The sequence below is a fragment of the Narcine bancroftii genome, chromosome 6 (assembly GCF_036971445.1).
Source record: "Narcine bancroftii isolate sNarBan1 chromosome 6, sNarBan1.hap1, whole genome shotgun sequence".
In the NCBI taxonomy this organism is placed as follows: Eukaryota; Metazoa; Chordata; class Chondrichthyes; order Torpediniformes; family Narcinidae; genus Narcine; species Narcine bancroftii.
Window position 1 is genome coordinate 161,646,781 of NC_091474.1, and position 22,872 is coordinate 161,669,652.

At 40.2% G+C, this 22,872-nt stretch overlaps 1 protein-coding gene across 21 annotated transcripts in view; it reads right to left on the minus strand.

Annotated features, from left to right (window-relative positions):
- The window catches only part of dnmt3ab (DNA (cytosine-5-)-methyltransferase 3 alpha b), a 569,168-nt gene that overhangs the window by 136,551 nt on the left and 409,745 nt on the right, over nucleotides 1-22,872 (minus strand). For all 21 annotated transcript variants that reach the window (XR_011340476.1, XM_069886523.1, XM_069886520.1 and 18 more), the window contains 5 exons: nucleotides 19,094-19,201; nucleotides 16,602-16,758; nucleotides 13,099-13,245; nucleotides 11,260-11,304; nucleotides 11,090-11,169 (listed from right to left, as the gene is read on the minus strand). Coding sequence is in view for 20 of the 21 variants with exons in the window: in XM_069886523.1 (XP_069742624.1) it covers nucleotides 11,090-11,169; nucleotides 11,260-11,304; nucleotides 13,099-13,245; nucleotides 16,602-16,758; nucleotides 19,094-19,201 (537 nt within the window). In the remaining variant the exon portion in view is untranslated. The remainder of the gene's footprint in view (nucleotides 1-11,089; nucleotides 11,170-11,259; nucleotides 11,305-13,098; nucleotides 13,246-16,601; nucleotides 16,759-19,093; nucleotides 19,202-22,872) is intronic.

Genomic DNA, 22,872 nt, shown 5'->3' on the forward strand with positions numbered 1-22,872 from the left:
TCTGTAAATTTGCTGATCCAATTTCCCACATTATCATCCAGATCATTGATTTAGACAACAATGGTCACAGCAGGGATCCCTGAGGCACACCACTAATCACAGGCCTCCAGACTGAGAAGCAATCATCTGTCTTTTCCCATTCAGCCAATTTCAAATCCACTTTACAACCTCTCCATGGATCCTTAGTGTCTGAACCTTCTGAACTAACCTCCCATGTGGGATCTTGTCAAAGGCCTTACTAAAGTCCATGTAAACAACATCCACAACCTGACCTTCATCTACTTTCTTGGTAACCTCCTCAAAAAACTTCATAAGATTAATTAAACATAACCTACCACACACAAAGCCATGGTACCTATCCTTAATCAGCCCTTGGCAGTCCAAATATTTGTATGTCCAATCTCTCAGAACTCCCTCCAATGATTTTTACCTACTACCAAAGTCAGACTCATCAGCCTGTAATTTCCTGGTTTACTTTTTTTAAACATTGGAACAGCATGAGCCACACTCCAATCCTCCGGCACCTCACCCGTGGCTAAAGACAGATTAAATATTTCTGCCAGCTGTAATTTCTACCTTTGTCTTCTTCAAGGTCCAAGGGAATATCATGTCAGGTCCGGGGGATTTATCTACCTTTATTTCCTGTAAAGCAGCAAGCATCTCCTCCTCTTTAATCTCGATACGTCAATGCCACTACTGCTTGTTTCCCTTCCTTCCTTATAGACTATGCTAGTTTTCTGAGTAAATATGATGCAAAAAACACTGTTTAAGATCTCCCCCATCTTGTTAGGCTCCACACATAGACACCCACTCTGATCTTCTAGGGGACCAATTTTGTCCCTTACTATCTTTTTACTCTTAACATGCTTGTAGAAACCCTTCAGGTTTACCTTCACATTATCTGCCAAAGCAACTTCATGTCTTTTTGCCTTCCTAATTTCCTCCTTAAGTATTTTCTTACATTTTTTATACTCCTCCAGCACCTCATTTTCTCCAACTGCTATACATCTCTCTCTTCCTCTTTACCAGATTGCTAATATCCCATGAAAACCAAGGTTCCCTATGCCTGTTAACTTTCCCCTTAATCCTGACTGGAACAGGCAAACTCTGCCCTCTCAAAATTTCTCATTTGAAGACCTTCCACTTACTGAACACATCCTTGCCAGAAAACAACTTATCCCAACCCACTCTTCCAAGATCTTTCCTCATTTCCACAAAATTGGTCTTTCTCCAATTTAGAATCTTAGCTCAAGGACCAGACCTATCCTTATCCACAATTAACTTTAAACTAATAACATATGATCACTGGACCCAAAAGGTTTGCCGACACATACTTCTATCACCTGACCTGTCTAGTTCCCGAATAGGAGATCAAATATTGCACCTACATATTTAGTTAGAAAACTTTCTTGAACATATTTGACAAACTCCAAGCCATCCAGCCCTTTTACAGTATGGGAGTCCCAGTCAATAAGTGGAGAGTTAACACCTCTGACAATCACAACTTTCTTACATTGGTCTGCTATTTCTCTACAGATTTGCTCCTCAATTTTTTTTTTGACTATTGGGAGTCTATAATACAACCCTATCAATGTGGCCACACTTTACCCTTCCTCAGCTCCATCCATTTGGTCTCTGCAGTTGGGCCCTCTGGGCTGTCCTGTCTAAGCATAACTGATATTTTCACTGACTAGCAATACCAGTCCTCCCTCTTTCATCCCTCCCCTTCTATCATGTCTGAAACAATAGAACCCAAGAACATTGAGCTGCCAATCCTGCCCCTCGTGCAACCAATAATAGCAATAATGTCATAATCCCACATGCTAATCCACATCCTAAGGTCATCTGTTTTTCCAACACTACTCCTTGCATTGAAATAAATACACCTGAGAACATTTCATTCACATACAGACCTTTGATTTCTGACTATACGTGCAATAATCATATGACATTTATCCTCTCTGTCCAAACTATCTACTCTAACACTCTGGTTCCCATCCCCCACCAATCCAGTTTAAACTGGATTCACTGTTATACTTTACCAGGGTATTTTTAAAAGTAACATCCAATGGACTGGGAAATCTACTAATCTAGCACCAGGGTACCAAGGCTGCCAGTTTGAGTTCTGCAAATTCTCGTGCTTCCTCCGGATCCGAGAACAGTCTGCTTTGCTCCCCTGGGATAAATATTTTAAGCACAGCTGGATATCTTAACATAAATTTATAACCTTTTTTCCATACAATTGATTTTGCTATATTAAACTCCTTCCGCTTCTATAAGAGTTCAAAACTTATATCTGGGTAAAAAAATATTTTTTGATCCTTGTATTCCAATGGTTTTTTGTCTTCTCTAATTTTATTCCTTGCCCTCTCCAGTATATTTTCTCTTGTTGTATATCTCAGAAATTTTACTAAAATGGATCTTGCTGTTTGCTGTCTCTGTGGTTATGGATATATGGAGGAGGCAGCACCCAAGGGAGAAGGAATACTCATATTATTCGAGTAGGTATAAAACATACTCAAGGATTGATATGTTTTTGTTGTTGGCCCATATTCAAGACAGTGTTATGAAAACTGAATATGAAGCTAGATTGCTTTCTAATCATTCATCCCTGTTATTTGCAATAGAACTGGAGGACATCCCACCAAGAACATAGAGATGGAGGTTAAACTCCATGCTACTTAAAAGACAGGAATTTAGAGAGTTTATTGAATGCCAAATTAAAATGTACTTTGAAATAAATACGGAATCAGTGAAAGACAAATTTATATTATGGGATGCAATGAAAGCCTTCATTATAGGGCAGATAATAAGTTATGTAACGAAGATGAAAAAGGACTACTATTGGGAAATAGAACAGTTGGAAAGGGAGATAGTAAGGTTAGAAAAAGAACTAGCAAGAAGGGAAGATATAACAAAAAGAAGAGAATTGGCGGACAAAAACAATAAAATATGAAACATTACAAACATATAAGGTGGAGAAGAACATAATGAAAATAAAGCAAAAGTATTATGAGCTAGGAAAAAAACACACAAAATATTAGCCTGGCAACTTAAAACAGAATAAGCTAAAAGAACTGTATTAGCATCAAGGAAAAAGGACAAACAAATTACATATAATCCAATGAAGATTAATGAGAATTTTAAGGAATTTTATGAATAATTATACCAAACTGAGAATGAGGGGAAAGATGATAAAATAGAAGAGTTTTTAGCTAAAATTGAACTGCCAAAATTGCAAGAAGAGGAGCAAAACAAATTGATAAAACCATTTGAAATAGAGGAAGTACAGGATATATTAAAAAAAGCTGTCGAACAATAAAACGCCTGGAGAGGATGGATTCCCAATCGAATTCCATAAAACATTTAAAGAGTTATTAATTCCTCCTCTCCTGGAAATAATGAACCAGATAGAAGAAACACAAAACTTGCCAGATTCATGTAAGACAGCAATAATTACAGTAATACCAAAGATGGGGAAGGATCCATTAACACCAGCATCATATAGACCAATATCTCTACTTTTTTCTTTGGCTTGGCTTCGCGGACGAAGATTTATGGAGGGGGTAAAAAGTCCACGTCAGCTGCAGGCTCGTTTGTGGCTGACAAGTCCGATGCGGGACAGGCAGACACGATTGCAGCGGTTGCAAGGGAAAATTGGTTGGTTGGGGTTGGGTGTTGGGTTTTTCCTCCTTTGCCTTTTGTCAGTGAGGTGGGTTCTGCGGTCTTCTTCAAAGGAGGTTGCTGCCCGCCAAACTGTGAGGCGCCAAGATGCACGGTTTGAGGCGTTATCAGCCCACTGGCGGTGGTCAATGTGGCAGGCACCAAGAGATTTCTTTAGGCAGTCCTTGTATCTTTTCTTTGGTGCACCTCTGTCACGGTGGCCAGTGGAGAGCTCGCCATATAACAGGATCTTGGGAAGGCGATGGTCCTCCATTCTGGAGACGTGACCCATCCAGCGCAGCTGGATCTTCAGCAGCGTGGACTCGATGCTGTCGACCTCTGCCATCTCGAGTACTTCGACGTTAGGGGTGTAAGCGCTCCAATGGATGTTGAGGATGGAGCGGAGACAACGCTGGTGGAAGCGTTCTAGGAGCCGTAGGTGGTGCCGGTAGAGGACCCATGATTCGGAGCCGAACAGGAGTGTGGGTATGACAACGGCTCTGTATACGCTTATCTTTGTGAGGTTTTTCAGTTGGTTGTTTTTCCAGACTCTTTTGTGTAGTCTTCCAAAGGCGCTATTTGCCTTGGCGAGTCTGTTGTCTATCTCATTGTCGATCCTTGCATCTGATGAAATGGTGCAGCCGAGATAGGTAAACTGGTTGACCGTTTTGAGTTTTGTGTGCCCGATGGAGATGTGGGGGGGCTGGTAGTCATGGTGGGGAGCTGGCTGATGGAGGACCTCACTTTTCTTCAGGCTGACTTCCAGGCCAAACATTTTGGCAGTTTCCGCAAAGCAGGACGTCAAGCGCTGAGGAGCTGGCTCTGAATGGGCAACTAAAGCGGCATCATCTGCTACTTAACTCAGATTATAAGATAATAGCGAAATTATTAGCATACAGATTGGCCGATTGTGTTCCAAAAATAGTAAAACAAGATCAAACTGGATTTATTAAGAAAAGACGAACAGCGGATAACGTCTGTAAATTTATTAATCTAATTCATGCAGTTCAAGGAAATAAGAAGCCAACAGTGGCTGTTGCTTTAGATGCAGAAAAAGCCTTTGACAGGGGAGAATGGAATTATTTATTCAAAGTACAACAGAAGTTCAATCTACCAGAAAAATATATTAATTGGATTAAAGCATTATATAATGGACCATTGGCGAAGGTAACATTAAATGGATATGTATTGAACCAATTTAAATTAAGTAGGTCAACTAGGCAGGGATGTCCGCTATCACCCTCACTGTTTGCTTTAGCAAAAGAATCATTAGCAGAACTGATAAGAACAGAAAATAAAATAAAAAGAATAAAAATAAAGGAGGAGTATTTAATCAGTTTATTTGGAGATGACATCATAGTATACCTAACAGAACCACAACTATCAATAAAAGAACTACATGAAAAATTGAAGGAATATGGAGAAGCATTGGGGTACAAGATCAATGCAAATAAAAGTGATGCGATGTCAGTGAGTAATGTGGATTAAACAGAATTTAAAAAATAATCACCATTTAAATGGCAAACACAATGAATCCAATACCTAGGTATTTGATAAGATAATAATTTAAGCCACCTGTACAAATTTAATTATCAGCCACTAATAAAGAAATTGCAGGAAGACTTAGAACATTGGAAAGAATTACCACTAATGTTGATAGGGAGGGTAAATTGCATTAAAATGAATGTCTTCCCAAGGATACAATACTTATTTCAATCGCTACTAATTCCCTTAACAGAAATTCTTTAATTAATTTAAGAGAATAATAAGGAAATTTTTATGAAAAGGGGGGAAACCAAGGATAGCGTTAGATAAATTAACAGAGAGGTACAACCAAGTGGTTTGCAGTTACCAAACTTTAAAAGTTATTATAGATCAGCACAATTAAGGTATTTATCAGATTTTTATCAGTCAAGGGAAAAACCAGATTGGACTAAGATAGAGCTAGATAAAATAGTGGAGAAGGTACCAGAACATTACTTTATAAGTGGGATGAAAAGCTGATACGATATAAAAGTTCACCAGTATTGCATCATTTACTCAATATATGGAAGAAGATCCACTTAGAAAGGAAAAAAATTATTATTGACGCAAAATCAGCAAATCCCTTTTGCAATAGATAACCTTTTCTTTAGAGAATGGGAGATAAAAGGAATTAAAAGAATAGAAAATTGTTTTTTGGGAAATAATTTATTAACATTTGAACAAATGAAGTACAAATATGGAATAACTCATGGTACAATGTTTGCATACCATCAACTGAAAGCCTACTTAAAGGATAAATAACAGAAAGGGCTTGCCTCGGACCTCCACCCCCTAAAATGATAAGAAGATAAAATGACTGATCCAGTGTGCAAAAGTAGATGACACAATTTTCTTTTTTATTTTAATTGTGTGATGACATTGTTTAATGGTTTTATTGTATTGTATATGTTGAACGTTTAATGGGTTTGGAGGGGAGTGGGAAGGGGGGAGGGAAAAAAGGGGAGAAAATGCCACTGTGTATATTCAAGATGGAAATGTTTGTGTGTATTTTGATTGATATGGTTCACAGTGTGCAAAATTTAGAAAAAGAATAGCTTTAATGAACTAATACTTCTGCTGCTGTTGAAACATGGCTAAGTATGTGGGCAATGGCAAATACCCTTGAGTGGATTGGAAGAATGTCACATTGTATGCCATGAGAATATGTGGATAATAGGATAGACATGAAGATAGGACCTCCCTTGCATACCAGTGTTCAATGTTTCCACAGGCAATTGCTGTGGTTGCTAATCTTTCCCCTTCTTGTTCTCGCTGCGCTTCTTACTGCTCCACCCCTTGCTTGAGACATTGGGTTGGAGATTTCTCCTATTTGCTGAGTTATGCATTTCATAGGGGATAGTGCTGTCAGAGACCCTGTCTGCTGACTCACAGAGGGTACTGCAGAGTGTCTAGACAGACATTGCTTGGGCAGGGCAACAGCAATCTCTACCAATCCCCTTTACTGCTGCAGCAGTGGATGGGTAAAAAAACAGGAGAAATCAGCTCCGGTGTTAATGGCCCGCATCCTCCTAAAAGTGACAAGCAACCTGTTACTGTGGGCAATTTCTTGTCACAATCCAAACTGTGAGTGAGCCTATGTGATTCCAGATTTTCCATGCTCTGAAGGAGAGTACCTCAGGTGTAGTCTATGATGGCCTGAAGCTTGGAGAAGCAAGCAATGCTAGTAAATCCACAGAAACATGATGTCTCCTCCACTGAGCTAACAGTGAGGAAGTTGTTTCATCAGGAAGCTGAGAACCAGGGATGGTGAAAGAGAGTGAACAGGCATAATGCTTCTTTGATGATTGCTGCACGCCTTCCAGCGAAGGCAGCAGAGCATCACATCAGTGTTCATTGTAAGCTAGTTTCCAAGCTTTAAAATGGCAGTCAAGCTTAGTGGAACTTTGTTAGTAGCAGATTAGGATTAGTTTTTTGAAACAACTAGTGTTTGGGCAAAAAATTCAAGTTTCTGATTATTGTTATAGACACAAAAATGTTTTATCCTTTGTTTGCCCTGCAAAGGTATACAAAGGGGTATTATTAATACAGTGCTATTATCAAGGCAGAAAAGGAAAACAAAAAGGAGAAGCTGAAGAAACCTTGAATGTCCATAGATGCTACCACCTCCTCCAATGCTGCCACCTCCTATGTCTCCGTACTCTCTACAGCTGCATGGCCTCCTGTCCTGTCCAGCAATGGACCTGAGCTTGAGGCATCCAAATCACCTTCCTCGGCCCCTAGTTCAGAACCCCTGGAGTGATCAAGAAGCTGTCAGTACGCGAGGCCCTTCTGGTAGCCTGCTTACCATCAGCATCCCCACAAATTCTGGTCCCGATACCTGACTCCTAGAAACAGCGCCTGCAGCCTGGTTTTAATCCTTTGATCGCTGAGCCCCAAACTGGAGAGTAGTTTGTTGCTGTGGATTCCTTTCTCTGCAGGGTGAGCATTAGTGGGGGAGGATGTTCTCCCACTCTGGAGCCTTGCTCTGATCCACTGCTTCCTCGGAGCTCACAACTCTCAATGTCTGGGCTGCCGAACGTGGGTGCTACCATCTTGGTGGCCAGATCTCTGAGGATCCTCAATGGAAAGATCATTGGAACCCCATTCTACAGGAAAATTACAACCTGTAAGGGGGGGGGGGGGGGTCATCAGGTACAATGGCTGGGAACTGGGACTCTGCAGAGGAGTCTACTCTTTCCAGGTCTGCACTAGCAGCAGGGCTACTGTTACAGCAGCAGAGTGTTAATGTGGCAAGTAAATGTGTGTGTTGCTCTTTCAATCACACACTTGTAGAGCAAATGGCATTGTGAAATCTTCTTGATTTCTGAATGACCAATTACATGGGAGCTCTGATAAAATGTCACCAAATTTTACCTTGCAAAATGACCTTGCATCAAAATTATTGTTATTCAGTGTACGTTGAGCATTGGAAATGCATCATCCATCCAAGTCCAATTCTCTTCAGAAAATGACTGGCTGAAAAAAAAAATCAGCTCTATGCCAGTACTTTTCCTGATCATTCAGAAATGTAAATAGATATCACTATGGTATGAATACATTTGTTTAGAAATGATATGGAAAGACAGGCATTTAGTTTTAGAAGTACCAGAAGGTGGAGTTTTATTGTACAGGCTGTAATTGGCTTTAATTTTTTTAAAATCAGAATCTTTTTCCTTAACATGTATGTTCATAACAGACTTAAGCAACACTTCAGATAGCATTCAAACAGTCTAATTGCCCACACTGGCGAGAGAGCACTCTTTGGTGTCAACTCCATCACCCACAATTCTCAATTCCTAAACAATTCAAGTGCTCAGTTTCAACCACTCTCTCAGGCAGTGCATTCCAGATACTTACCTCTCTCTGGCTGGAGAGGATCCTTGTAATATTTCCTCTTAATACCTTTCCCCCTAAAAAAGGTTATGGGAAAAGGTTTCTTGCAGAGCTATTAATACTTTTCATAACTTTATATACCTCAAATGTGTCTCCTCTTTCCTCGGAAGAAAAGACCTAGCTTCTCCTGTCTCTCCCGAGAACTGCTCCATCCCAGGCAATGACCTGGCAGTCTTCTCTGCACCCTCTTCAGTGCTGTCATATCCACAGTGATGTTGAGATCTACATAGAATATTTCAGCTGAGGTATGACCAAGAAGTTTCGTAGTTGCAGCATAACCTCCCTACTTCTGTTTTCAATGCCCTAACTAATGAAGGCCAGAATCCCATATGCCTTCCTAACCACATTGTACACTTGCAATGCTACCTTCAACGATCTAGGAACTTGTACTCCACACTTTGTTCCTTAATACTTCTTTGGACCCTACCATTCATGGTGTCTGTCCGAACCTCACCACTGCTCCCAAAATGCATCTCGTCACATTTGTCCAGGCAAGACGTAAATTTTATAATTTTTTTTTAGCAGTTTCTTGCAGACTCAAATAATGGTAAAGTCCAGAAGTTTTACCTGCTTTTACAACATAATTTCCAGTTCTCAATAAAGTACTGGACAGCAAGTGTAGGCAGAACAAAATAGGAAAAGTGTGTCTTTGCTCGAAGTTCTGATTTGCCAAATGTGTTATATGCAGTAAACAGCCCACATATACAGTATGTAGGATGTTCATTAACATAGTGATCTAAATTAGCTGAGATAAAATGGAAATATTCATGCCTTATCTTTTCTTTGTCAGGCTATAGAGCCTACACTTAGCCTATTTTTTAAATTGTTATGCAACCTCTCTAAAATTTTGCTTACTTTCACTGTTCAGTAAATTGTTCCCCTGGAGCTTTTCATTTTTGGCCATTTCCTGCTGGAGGGTGCAGAGCCTACAAGAAACCACAGGGTGAATGGCCAGTTTGGTGTCAATCACACTAAAAATTCTCGAAACTGCAAATATCAATGAACACTCTGACTTGAAGGCTACCTTTTTAAACTTCCTCAGCTAACAGTGTTAGGACTTCTCATATGAATACTCAAAGGAAACAAAGAAATGACCAGCTCAGATGCACTTTCCATCATTGTCAAAAAATATTTTCAGTTCTCCCAATTTGTTCATGTTATTTGGTCAAAACTCTAGTGGTGGAAACACATGTTTAAACATTGAAGTGGTGAGATGTGGACAGAGATGGATAACTCCAAGGAAGTTCCCAATCTTTCTGCCCCCAACTTTTAATATGTTCCCAGTGGCATGAGTTAAGATACATGGAGAAATTAAGATGGCAGATGGACAAAATATTTGGAGTAATTCTGCCAGCTTACTTTCTCCTTTCTTTTACTGAGTGAGTACATTAGCTGTTGAATTGGTTGGTTTGTATGCTCCTCATTAGTGGTCTATATTAGTTTTTCTCTTCATCTTCATTTGTATGCTTCAGTGCTCTCCAAATTTTGTTGTTGTTTTATAAAGGTGAGGTTTTGAGCAGATAATTGACAACATATTTATGTATGAAAATGACATTGATAGAAAAAATGGGAAACTTGAGGACATAATTTTGTCAAGAATCACAAATAAACATGCATATGTGTAATATATTAAGTACATATAGCAAAGGACGGATTTCTATCTTGCGATGTTCCAGACATAATAATTGTACGATATCTATATTTGGTTCATCAGGTATGTAACTCTCTAAATCAACAGATGTATGTTCAGATGCATCTCCGGAGAATCCAATGGAGAGCAAAAAAACATCAAGAAAGGAACAGAGAAGATTCTGAGGATGGAGGACAGGTTGGATGAACATGAGCTGAGAACCATAGAACCAAAGAACGTTACAGAACAGAAAACAGACCCTTCAGCCCTTCTAGTAAAAAAATATCCTTCCCACAACTTTCATTTACATCTTATGATTTGTCTGGATTACTCTTGAAGTTAACATATTAGAAAACTTGATTGAATTCAAATTTTTGTATGTGGCAGAAACTGAATGGTGACATTTTAAACACTCAGGATGCATCCATCTGATTTTGCTTTCCACTGATTTTGCTGAATAATGTCAAGCTGACTTTCTAAATCCCATATTCAGCCACCATTAAAAAGGAATGAACTGAACTAGTTTAACTTTGACTGTCCTATATTTAAAAGCCTTAACAATTATTTTTCTCAGGATGCAGCTGAAATTCTGTTGCACTCACAAAAGATCTGCAGCCATGTCCTATTCAAACCTAGTTTTGAAATGATCTGCTTTTGGTCACAAAAAAAAAATCAACTGGTATGAATCTCATTCCTCTGATCCATCAAACCTTTAATTTGAACTGTCCCTGCCCTCAGTGACTCCTGATATGATGAGGTTGAACCTGGTGATCGTCTCATTTTATTCTAAGACTGACAATGAAAAATGTTGACAGCAATGCTGCTCTAAACCATTGCCACCAAAATTCTAAACCAGAAGGAAAAATAGGCATCTCTTACCTTACAACTTTGGCACATGCCTCCGATGAAAAGTGGGTGCTCAAGGGAAATATTTTGACTTCCACAGGCAAGACAGATATCTGACAACAGTGAAGAAAAGAATAATGAGCTTAGATAAAGTCACATTTGTTGTATGAAGTATTCTCTAAGTTAAATTCTCACGCACTTACCTTCAATGTTTCTGCTATTTTGCCTCACATCATAGACTAGCCTCTCTGGAAAAACAAAAAGGCCCTTATGAAAAGAGTTGATGTACTTTTTGTTGTCAGTAGCTTGTGTAAACATTATTTGTCCCTAGTCTATGCATTGCTTAAGTCATCCTGGATGACCAGGTTTCAATATTTGAACTTTGATTTCTACAAGAGATCAGAGAGAGTGCAATTAATACACACCTGATCCCAAGTGCAATACAAGGCCAAACAAAGTGCAAGAATTTATAATAAGTCGAGTTTTCAGAAATTGGTAACATAACTGATATAAAACAATAAACCATTACAGAAAACAGGCACTGCAGCCCTTCTAGTCTGTGACAAACTATTATTCTGCATCATCCCATTGACCTGTACCCATTCCATGACCTTCCATACCCATCCCCCATCCATGTATCTGTCCAATTATTTCTTAAATCTTAAAACTAAGCCTACATTCACCATTTCAGCTGGCAGCTCATTCCAAACTTTCATCACTCTCTGTGTGAAAATATTACCCCTAATGTTCCTCTTAAATTTCCCCCCTTTCATCCTTAACCCATGACCTCTAGTTTGTATCTCACCTCACCTCAGTAGAAAAAGTCTATTTGCATTTATTTTATCTATACCCCTCATGATTTTGTGCACCTCTGTCAAATCTCCCTCTTTCCTCTACGCTCCAGGGAATAAAGTCCTAACCTGTTTAACTTTTCCCTGTAATTCAGTTCCTGAAGTCCAGGCAACATCCAAGTAAATCTTCTCTGCACTCTTTCAAAATTATTGATCTATTTCCTGTAGTTAAAACCACACACCATTGAAAGATATGAACCTCTGAGAACTTAAAGGCAGGCAGCAGCTTAAATAGGAATGGCAACTAAGGAAACAGATTGGTGGAGGGAAAGGATTTGGTTTGAACTGAGGTCTGCACTGCAGGCTAACATAGTAAAGGTAAAGGTTCCATTATTGTCACGTAATACTACATTTAGAATGTAACATGCATGAAATTCTTTAACTTCTGTCTACCTTAAGGCAGACAGAGAGTCGCCACTTTGTCCAGCGCCCCTGATTGTGTTCTGTTGCTAGACCTGGGAGAGATGTTTAAGTTGAAGGCAAGGATCAGGCATAAAGTGGCAACTGAAACATTCGAAGTTTAATCAATTAGAAATAAGTGCTAGAAATTTTGTTGGGATGTTTTTATTTTCTGCTCGGTATCAGAGTATGCATCTGCAAAATAACACTGGCAACCTGAGTTCCCAGGGCTCCTGTTGAAATACAGCAACACCCATCCTCTATGCACTCAAATAATTAACTTAAGCTCAAGGTGAAGTTCAAACATAGAAAGGTGCATTGTCAGAAGGTGTGCAAGAGCGGCAGCACATTAGTCTACTTTAAAACCTAAGGCTGCTGTGTTGTAAATTACTCGTCACAACCAAGTCATTGTTCATTCAGAAAGTGCTGAATATAAATTTAGTGAAGGGCAGAAGGACATGGTTGACCATGTTGGTACAACTAATGGTTCTCCACAAAATTCAGAAATAGCATTATGTCTGTAGTTATGGTTGGTCAGTTTGATTACAATACATAGTTACAGGCCAAAAGGCAGAAAGTACCCTGTCAATAAATGAAGTCATGCTTTCCCCTGAGAAATAGTGCAATAAGCACATTCTAATTCCTAAATAAATGTTTACTTATATATTTCTCAAAGTTTTGTTTGAGCATACAATTAACTTCCTTTTCTTCTCTTCCTAAATGACTTCCAAAATGGTTCTTGCAGTTTAACCTATACACAGAACAAAAATTATTAGAACCACAAATTTGTACCTCGAGTTCGTTCATCCACAATTTCTTTGACTTTTAGCTTCTCTGTGCTTCTTCTTGCTTTTTTGGCAGGGGGAGGTGGAGGGTAAGCAGTAGCTTCAGGCTCCATCCAACTTTCTGTATAAACTTCTTTGTAAGGATCTCGTTCCTCTGTGAACCAAATAACATCCTTGTGACCTGAGGCAGTACAAGACCAAGTAAAGATCACAAAGGGCAATATTCCATCGAAGGAATTCTGAGAGATTTGGTGATTTAACCACCCAAGCATGAAAGATGTTGACATCATTGTGAAGCATGCTCACTGGGTTTTATTGCATGAACTGCCATTTTAAATCATGTGTGATGTGCTAATATTTGGGAAGATACATGTTTTTCCCCACCTCTTTTTCTTGATGCATTTGCAGTTTTCCTACCCATTCCCATTTTAATGTGGGTTCCTGATTCTGGAGCCAGAGCAGGACCAGACACAGGGAAACAACACTCAAGAGCACACTCAGGGCATAATTAAAAATTACAAGTGTTTTCCAAACAACACTGAGTTATGGCATGTGCCATAGTAAACTTAATAAAGTCATAAAAGTAAATCCAGATTCTTGAATACAAAGCCCCAACAAGAAATGATGAAAATTCTGAAGGATTTTCCTATTGCTACTTTAAGTTAAGTTCAGGTTTTTTATGATCTGATTATATAAATCTTTTTTTTTCTTTGGCTTGGCTTCGCGGACGAAGATTTATGGAGGGGGTAAAAAAGTCCACGTCAGCTGCAGGCTCGTTTGTGGCTGACCAGTCCGATGCGGGACAGGCAGACACGATTGCAGCGGTTGCAAGGGAAAATTGGTTGGTTGGGGTTGGGTGTTGGGTTTTTCCTCCTTTGCCTTTTGTCAGTGAGGTGGGCTCTGCGGTCTTCTTCAAAGGAGGCTGCTGCCCGCCAAACTGTGAGGCGCCAAGATGCACGGTTTGAGGCGTTATCAGCCCACTGGCGGTGGTCAATGTGGCAGGCACCAAGAGATTTCTTTAGGCAGTCCTTGTACCTTTTCTTTGGTGCACCTCTGTCACGGTGGCCAGTGGAGAGCTCGCCATATAATACGATCTTGGGAAGGCGATGGTCCTCCATTCTGGAGACGTGACCCATCCAGCGCAGCTGGATCTTCAGCAGCGTGGACTCGATGCTGTCGACCTCTGCCATCTCGAGTACCTCGACGTTAGGGGTGTGAGCGCTCCAATGGATGTTGAGGATGGAGCGGAGACAACGCTGGTGGAAGCGTTTTAGGAGCCGTAGGTGGTGCCGGTAGAGGACCCATGATTCGGAGCCGAACAGGAGTGTGGGTATGACAACGGCTCTGTATACGCTTATCTTTGTGAGGTTTTTCAGTTGGTTATTTTTCCAGACTCTTTTGTGTAGTCTTCCAAAGGCGCTATTTGCCTTGGCGAGTCTGTTGTCTATCTCATTGTCGATCCTTGCATCTGATGAAATGGTGCAGCCGAGATAGGTAAACTGGTTGACCGTTTTGAGTTTTGTGTGCCCGATGGAGATGTGGGGGGGCTGGTAGTCATGGTGGGGAGCTGGCTGATGGAGGACCTCAGTTTTCTTCAGGCTGACTTCCAGGCCAAACATTTTGGCAGTTTCCGCAAAGCAGGACGTCAAGCGCTTAGTTGCCATTATATAAATACAACTAGATGAAACAGCGATCTTCGGTCCTCGGTGCAAAAACATGCAAACACACGTACAGACATAGCACACATACAGACAAATGATTCATATGCAGTACATACAATAATAAATAAATATTGTTCAATAAATATTCGCGTCTCGGAGGATTTGTATGAGCAGTTCATCAATCATTCAGCTGTCTCATTGACTGTGGGAAGAAGCTGTTTCTCAGCCTGATGATTTTGACTGATACTTTTGTAACACTTTCCCAATGGGACGAGCTCGAAGATGCTTTGTGTAGAGTGGCAGAGGTCCTCAATAATTTTGCCACCCCTCTTTTGACGATGATCCTAGTAGACCATATTGATTTGGGTGGGTGGGGGGGGGGGAGAAGGGAGACCCCAGTGATCCTCCGCTGCTCTTATGGTCCTGTGAATCTCAGTCTGATCTATTTAAGGTGAAAGGGTAAAATCCATAAGACGAGTTTTGGAGGAAAGTCTGAACTAAAATCGAATAGACTCCACCAATATCATTACTCTTTCTTTTTTAATCAGCAGTGGAACTTGAGTTTTTCACCAGCATTTCCAGTTTTAATGATGACATCCTGGAAATTGCAGTTTATGATTAGCGGAGTACAAACACAGATTGTATTGTCCAAGGTCATCTATCTTTTATGGGATCTTAGGAAAAACGCAACTTATTTTAAATGGGCTGGTAAATAACTAAAAATGAATACACACCCAAGGGTTCCCAAATATCCTTTATTTCTACAAGTTATACCATCTCTAACGGTTATACTGGGACATGGAATAGTTTACTGCAGCTTCTGAAATATAGTCCTCACTTTAACAGGTGGAATTGGGTTAAAAGATCCCATTTTATAGACTATTGTTTTCAATGCCATACTGCAGCGACCTAGATATTTGTTTTCCATAATCTCTATCATCTGAGGCATGATTTCATTACCAAGCGATAGTCACTTCATAATTTAATAAAAGAGATTAATAGATGCCACAAAACATTGTTTTTCTTCCATCATCTTTACTGCCATTTGTTCCCAAGCAATAACAACCTTTTCATAAACCTTCTCCCACCCCTTAAACACTCCATCCATTTCAGACAATAATTTACCTAAGTACTCAGTGGATGAGTAACTTCATTGGTTTTACTTATGAGCAAAAGCTCAATGAGATATCTTGAGTACATTTGGCTAATTTAAATTAATGTTTGATCTCTGAGATTTTGCATTCTTCTTCAAGGGCAAACAGCAGTAAACAGATAACTTCTGGGAAACCAAAAGTATTTTCTGTAAATAAAAAATACCATAGAGCCAAATAGGAATAGCTAAAGCAGAACCTAATTAAACTTACTATTTCCTCAGAATAAGGATTAAAGACATCATTTGGAGTTACATTAAGCCCTTCATTATCACTGAATGCTTGGGAAACAAATTATGGAAGAAGTCTTCAAACTTTTCAGTAAAAAATTGGCATTTGCTATGTCTTCACCGCTTAAAACAACATAGAGGATTCAGAATGTTTAAGGAAGAGGGACATCAGATCTGGGGTTGAGCAAATAAATTGCTGATGAGGAATTGAGTTTAAAACCATTAATGCATAAATTTAAAGGGCTTTAATTTTCTGAAATTTCACTAACATTTTAGCATTATCAAATGATTTTTTTTCTTTTAAAGTGCAGGTATTTTTTCAGGTTACCTCCACCTTGAAGAATAAATTCTGGTGGCTATTTCACATCGTAAAACAGAAGTGAAAATGCTGTCATTCACTGAAATGAAAAACTTCTACATGCAGATGGCAGTACGTTTGACTTTGTCCCAATCAATACTCAACTTTACCTTCAGGTGGATCCAAACTCTTTGGCCCTAAGGGTAGAAATCCATCCAAAGCCCATTCAATCATCTGCTTGGTTTGGGTTTCCACACCTTTGGCAGTGTCCAACTCATCATTCCCAGATTGTGTTGGGAAGAGTTTCCCTGCTCTGTTGCTTGCCACCTAGTTGAAGTAATAAATTGTAGAATCAGTACACTGGAGCACTTTGATAGCTGGAGAGCACTGTTTACATCTCTGTGCCCTCCGAACCTCAACCTTCTGTCAGTAAAAAACATACTGAATGCATCTAATTGATCAGTCCTTTAAAACTCTTTAAGGTTTCAGTGAGATCTCTTCTTATCCTTCAAAACTCTGAAGAATATCATCCCTATCCATTTCATCTCTCCTTAAAAGACAAACCTATAATTCATGGAAACTGATCTTCCCCTGTATTAAGGAAGCAGATTGAACTATACACAATAATCCCCAGGTGCAAACTCACTAAGGTCTTTATATTGCAAGAAGAATTCCTTACTCCTGAGAATCAAACTTTCTTGTAATTAAGGTGCACATAATATTTGGCCTCCGAATGATTTACATTTTAGCCTTCAATTACTTGCGTTGAAGCCCAGCAGGTCCCTTAAGTTACTTATTGAACACTAATTTCTTTCCTTTCACCTTTTGCTTTTCTGTAATATGCACTGAAGTGGATGACTTCACAAGTTTCCACATGATATCGCATCCACTATGTTTTCACAGACTCATTCAGCTTGATCATATCCTCTTGAAGCCTCTTTATATCCTCCTCTTTACTTAAAACCCAACTGGTATAGTAAAGATGACAACTTACTCCCTCAGTCAAAGAGATCATGAAAAGCTGGGGCTGAAGCACCAATCTCTGTCAATTATTCTTTCCCTGAAAGTCACAGTCTGTCGACCTGAAAAGGAAGGATCTCTTCGTTTTCACTCTTTTCTTTCTGTTCAATAATCAATTCTTGATCTATGTCAATATATTACCACCGATTCCACTTGCTCTAAACTTGTTCACCAACCAACTTTGCAGGACAAATATTCCACACCTACTAGGTCTGGTTTTATATTCTATCAGTCACATCCTCAAAGCACTCCAAAAGATGAGTGAAACATGATTTTCCTCCATGCTGGCATGAGTGAAAATTAAAAAAATAAATTAGTTTCTATATAACAGATTCCAGCATTCTTCCTACTACTGATGTTAGGTCAATACGTTAGGAGTGATATATTTTCCCCCTTTCTTAAATAGTTGGGTCACCTTTTCCCTCCCACCTTCGTTCACCCAACAGGAACATTCCACAGTCTAGATAATATTGGAAGATGAGAAACAGAGCTTTCTTTCTTTCCAAAGCTACCTCTTTCAAAACTCTTGACTGTCAATTATGGAGTCTTGCATTTCATATGAGAGCAATACTTTGTGCATCGATAAGTGTTGTGTAACTCCAGGCAAGGTGTTTCTTCATCTGATCTTCCAATGTGTTGAAGCTTGAGAAAATGGTTTTGGGAAGTTTAGAGATCAAAGCCTTCATATCAGAAGTCTGAGCTGGATATCAGCATTTTTAGCTGGATATCACCACTCTGAGCTGAATACTTTGCTGTGTGAAGGAACTCATTCATAATCTTAATTGCACCAGGCTTTAGGGTTCCCTGTTCTTAGTGCTGGATTACATTTCAATTAAGTAATCATACATAATTGCTCTGGGTAAAACATAAGAAATAGGAGCAGGAGTATGCCACAGAGCTCTTCAATCCATCCTGCTTTTAATAAGAAAATGGCTGATTCAACCTTGATCATGGCTCCATTTTCCTGGTTGCCCCTTATCATCTTTCATTTTTCTGTAGTCCAAAATCTATCTGACTCTGCCTCAAAGATGCTCAGCCTGCACATCCCACAGGATACAGAAATCCAAAATCTCACAGCTCACTTAAAGACAAAATTACTTCTCATCTTCATCTTAAATGATTTGGGAATATTCTCTTCCAGAGTCACCACTGAATTTTACAGGGTAACTCACACATTCTTAAAAATTTATGCAAGTATTTGTGATTAATCTTTTAACCCAATGACCTGTGATGTCCAAATCACAGAGACAGAGCTTTGGAAAGCAGGAATCTGGTTCCTGACTTTTCACAGTTGTCATGTGATTCTGTTCAGTTGCAGTCTGTGATTTGGCCAGTGTGCTGATTTTGATGAAAGTTGACCCTTAATTAAGATTTATTATAATTCAACATTTTTTGTTTCTTGCATTCAATTATCTTCATGCCACAGCCCCAATCTACTGTAATTAAATAGTAAGGCTTATTCTTGAAACCTGGGCTTTACATTCAAGCACTGAAACAGGAATATATTCCTATCGCATGAGGCTTGCATTGAAATTATTAATTATAAGTTTTGGAACAAGAGCAGAAAGAGACAAAGTTAGAATGGAGAAATTTCATGAAAAAAGGTCAGGTGCATGTAAAGATTAGTGAAGGAATCTCATACCTGTAAGACTTCAAAAATTGCTTTCCGATACATAGGCTGTTTGCTATAGGTTGGCTGGTGAAAGGCAGTAGAAAAAGTACTCAAAGGCATCAGCTTTTCAACACATACCTGTCAAATCAGAGAAGAATTAATTCAGTGATAGGTGACAACCATGGACAAAATGCACAATTCCTTCGATTCACACACTTCAGGATTGATGTACTCTAAAAGGTGGGATGGTGGGAAGAAAGGAAAGGAAGAATGTCTAACGTATTTACAAAACACTATTATTTCTCTCCAAAACATCCGAGTTTGATATAAATAGTGGTTTTTAGAAGTCCGAAAATTGTTATTTAAAGAAATGCAGCTCCAGTTATTTCCACAGTTAAATCTAGCAAAATAATGAGATTGAGGGCTTATTGATCAACTTTATTGCTTTTGGCTAATTAAGGGATATTACTTGGAGGAAGCAGACTCATTCATACACCTCAGAAAAGCATTACAAAACAGTTTGTTCACAGCCCTCAGAAAAAGGAACACGTGACACACTGCAATTATGAAATTCAATTGTGTAAGGTTTAATTAATTTTATTATTCAAATTAAAAAGTGATTTTATCAGAATGCAAAATGATAATGCTCACTTCTGAGTTACTCTGCACAATCTAGAGTGCCAATCAAAATTTTGTTATCATTTGCCCTTCCGTGCCTGACACAGTCTAACTTCTGTCTCCGACATGTTGATATCATAGTGCATGTGAAGCTCTTTAAAATATCCTGGAAGTAATTTGGCCAATTTGCTGCAGAAGTGACTATCAGTGGACACTCCTGGAACAACTTGGCTTATATGCTACTGGACTGGAACACCTAAGAGGAGAGTTTCATATTTTTCCTCCTTTGCCCCTCCATTGATCTTATTTAATCCACCCATCTGGCTCCTGACCCAAATCTTCCCTGAGACTGAGGCCCTGACCAATCTTGCTTAGAGACTCACAATGGCCTATTCTCTTGACCCCCATTTATGACAACTTGATGACCATTTGCATTCAGTCTATTGCCAGTCACCTCTCCCCAAGCTCTCTCCCAGCTTCTGCCTTTCTGCTCAATCCCAGTCCCCAATCTTTGATCAAATCTTCCCCCTCATCCTATCAACACATTGATCCAGCCAAATCATATTTGACAATAAGTATGTACAATGACCTTCCATTGCCAGTGGGTCAATAAATAAAATGGTCAGTAGTGTGTTACTGATATGATCATTTACAAAATCTATTAGAATGTACCACAATGTAGAAGCTTTCATTCTTGCACCAAAGGGTTGAAGCTTTATTTGTATATCTCAAGTAATGAAGTTTTTGAATTATTTGGTTCATTTTCAACAAGTTCAGGAGAACTTGAAGCAGTGCTCCTTTGTCACCATCAAAGATGATTTGCATGTCTTCTCTTTATTTATGCAGTATATTTTGGGCAACTTGCCAAAATATTTTTGTCTGTATGAGTTTGAGCACAACGAGAAAAGTGCAGCAGGTCATACACCTCCTCCCTCACTACAGTTCTGATCCCCAAACAGGCCTTTTAAGTGAAGCAAAACTTCCACAGGACTGATTTACTGCATCTGGTGCTCCCTTTGTGGCCTTCTCTCCATTGGAGAGACCAGTCGCAGGTTGGCAGATCGCTTTGCTGAGCACCTCGGCTCCCTCTGCCACAATTGGCTCCTCCAAGTAGCCAACTATTTCAATTCTGAGACATACTCCCACACTCACGTGTTTGTCCATGGCCTTGTGTGCTGTCCCACCCTGGCCACCCTCAGATTGGAGGAACAACACATTTGCCATCTAGGCACAATCCAGCTTGATGGTATTAACATCAACTTCTCTGCTTTCTGCTAACCAGCTCACCCTTTCTTTCCCCTTCCACTTTCCAGTTTTTTCAGTTCTCCCCCTCACCCCACGTCACCATCCCTTCTCCCCCTGTTTGCTGCTGTCCCCTCCCTCGCTTCTCTACCTATCATCTCTTGCCTTCCCCCCCTACCTTATCCCCCCCATTCTTTTGTTTGGATGCCCGCTGACACTCTTTCATAACTTGATGAAGGGTTCAAGCCCAAAACATCGGTTATGTATTTTTACCTTTGCTACATAAAGGATGCCCATTCAGAGCCAGCTCCTCAGCGCTTGATGTCCTGCTTTGCGGAAACTGCCAAAATGTTTGGCCTGGAAGTCAGCCTGAAGAAAACTGAGGTCCTCCATCAGCCAGCTCCCCACCATGACTACCAGCCCCCCCACATCTCCATCGGGCACACAAAACTCAAAACGGTCAACCAGTTTACCTATCTCGGCTGCACCATTTCATCAGATGCAAGGATCGACAATGAGATAGACAACAGACTCGCCAAGGCAAATAGCGCCTTTGGAAGACTACACAAAAGAGTCTGGAAAAACAACCAACTGAAAAACCTCACAAAGATAAGCGTATACAGAGCCGTTGTCATACCCACACTCCTGTTCGGCTCCGAATCATGGGTCATCTACCGGCACCACCTACGGCTCCTAGAACGCTTCCACCAGCGTTGTCTCCGCTCCATCCTCAACATCCATTGGAGCGCTTTCATCCCTAACGTCGAAGTACTCGAGATGGCAGAGGTCGACAGCATCGAGTCCACGCTGCTGAAGATCCAGCTGCGCTGGATGGGTCACGTCTCCAGAATGGAGGACCATCGCCTTCCCAAGATCCTGTTATATGGCGAGCTCTCCACTGGCCACCGTGACAGAGGTGCACCAAAGAAAAGGTACAAGGACTGCCTAAAGAAATCTCTTGGTGCCTGCCACATTGACCACCGCCAGTGGGCTGATAACGCCTCAAACCGTGCATCTTGGCGCCTCACAGTTTGGCGGGCAGCAACCTCCTTTGAAGAAGACCGCAGAGCCCACCTCACGAACAAAAGGCAAAGGAGGAAAAACCCAACACCCAACCCCAACCAACCAATTTTCCCTTGCAACCGCTGCAATCGTGTCTGCCTGTCCCGCATCGGACTTGTCAGCCACAAACGAGCCTGCAGCTGACGTGGACTTTTAACCCCCTCCATAAATCTTCGTCCGCGAAGCCAAGCCAAAGAAAGAAAGAAAAAGATAAAGGTACTGTTTGACCAGCTGAGTTTCTCCAGCATTTTGTGTTTTTACATTGCTAAGTTCACTTATCGTAGCAACAGCTTTACAGCAGATGGCAACTCACTGGCTCTACACAAAGCCCTAGAACACCTGGACAGTAAAGATGTATACATCAGAATACTTTTTATCGGCTACAATTCATCATTTATATTCATATATATAATATATATAACAATTACAGCACGGAAACAGGCCATTAGGCCCTTCTAGTCCGCACCGAACCAAACACCCCTTTCTAATCCCACCTCCCTGCACAATGCCCATAACCTTCCATCTTCTTCTCATCCATATACCTGTCCAACCTTTTCTTAAATAATACAATTGACTCCGCCGCCACTATTTCTCCCGGAAGATCATTCCACACAGCTACCACTCTCTGAGTAAAGAAGTTCGCCCTCATGTTACCTCTAAACCTCTGCCCCTTAATTCTTAACTCATGTCCTCTTGTTTTAAACTTTTCTCCTCTTAACGGAAATAGTCTATCCACATCCATTCTGTCTATCCCTTTCATAATCTTAAATACTTCTATCAAATCCCCTCTCAACCTTCTACGCTCCAAAGAATAAAGACCCAATCTGTCCAATCTCTCCCCATACTCCAGATGCTTAAACCCAGGCAACATTCTGGTAAACCTTCTC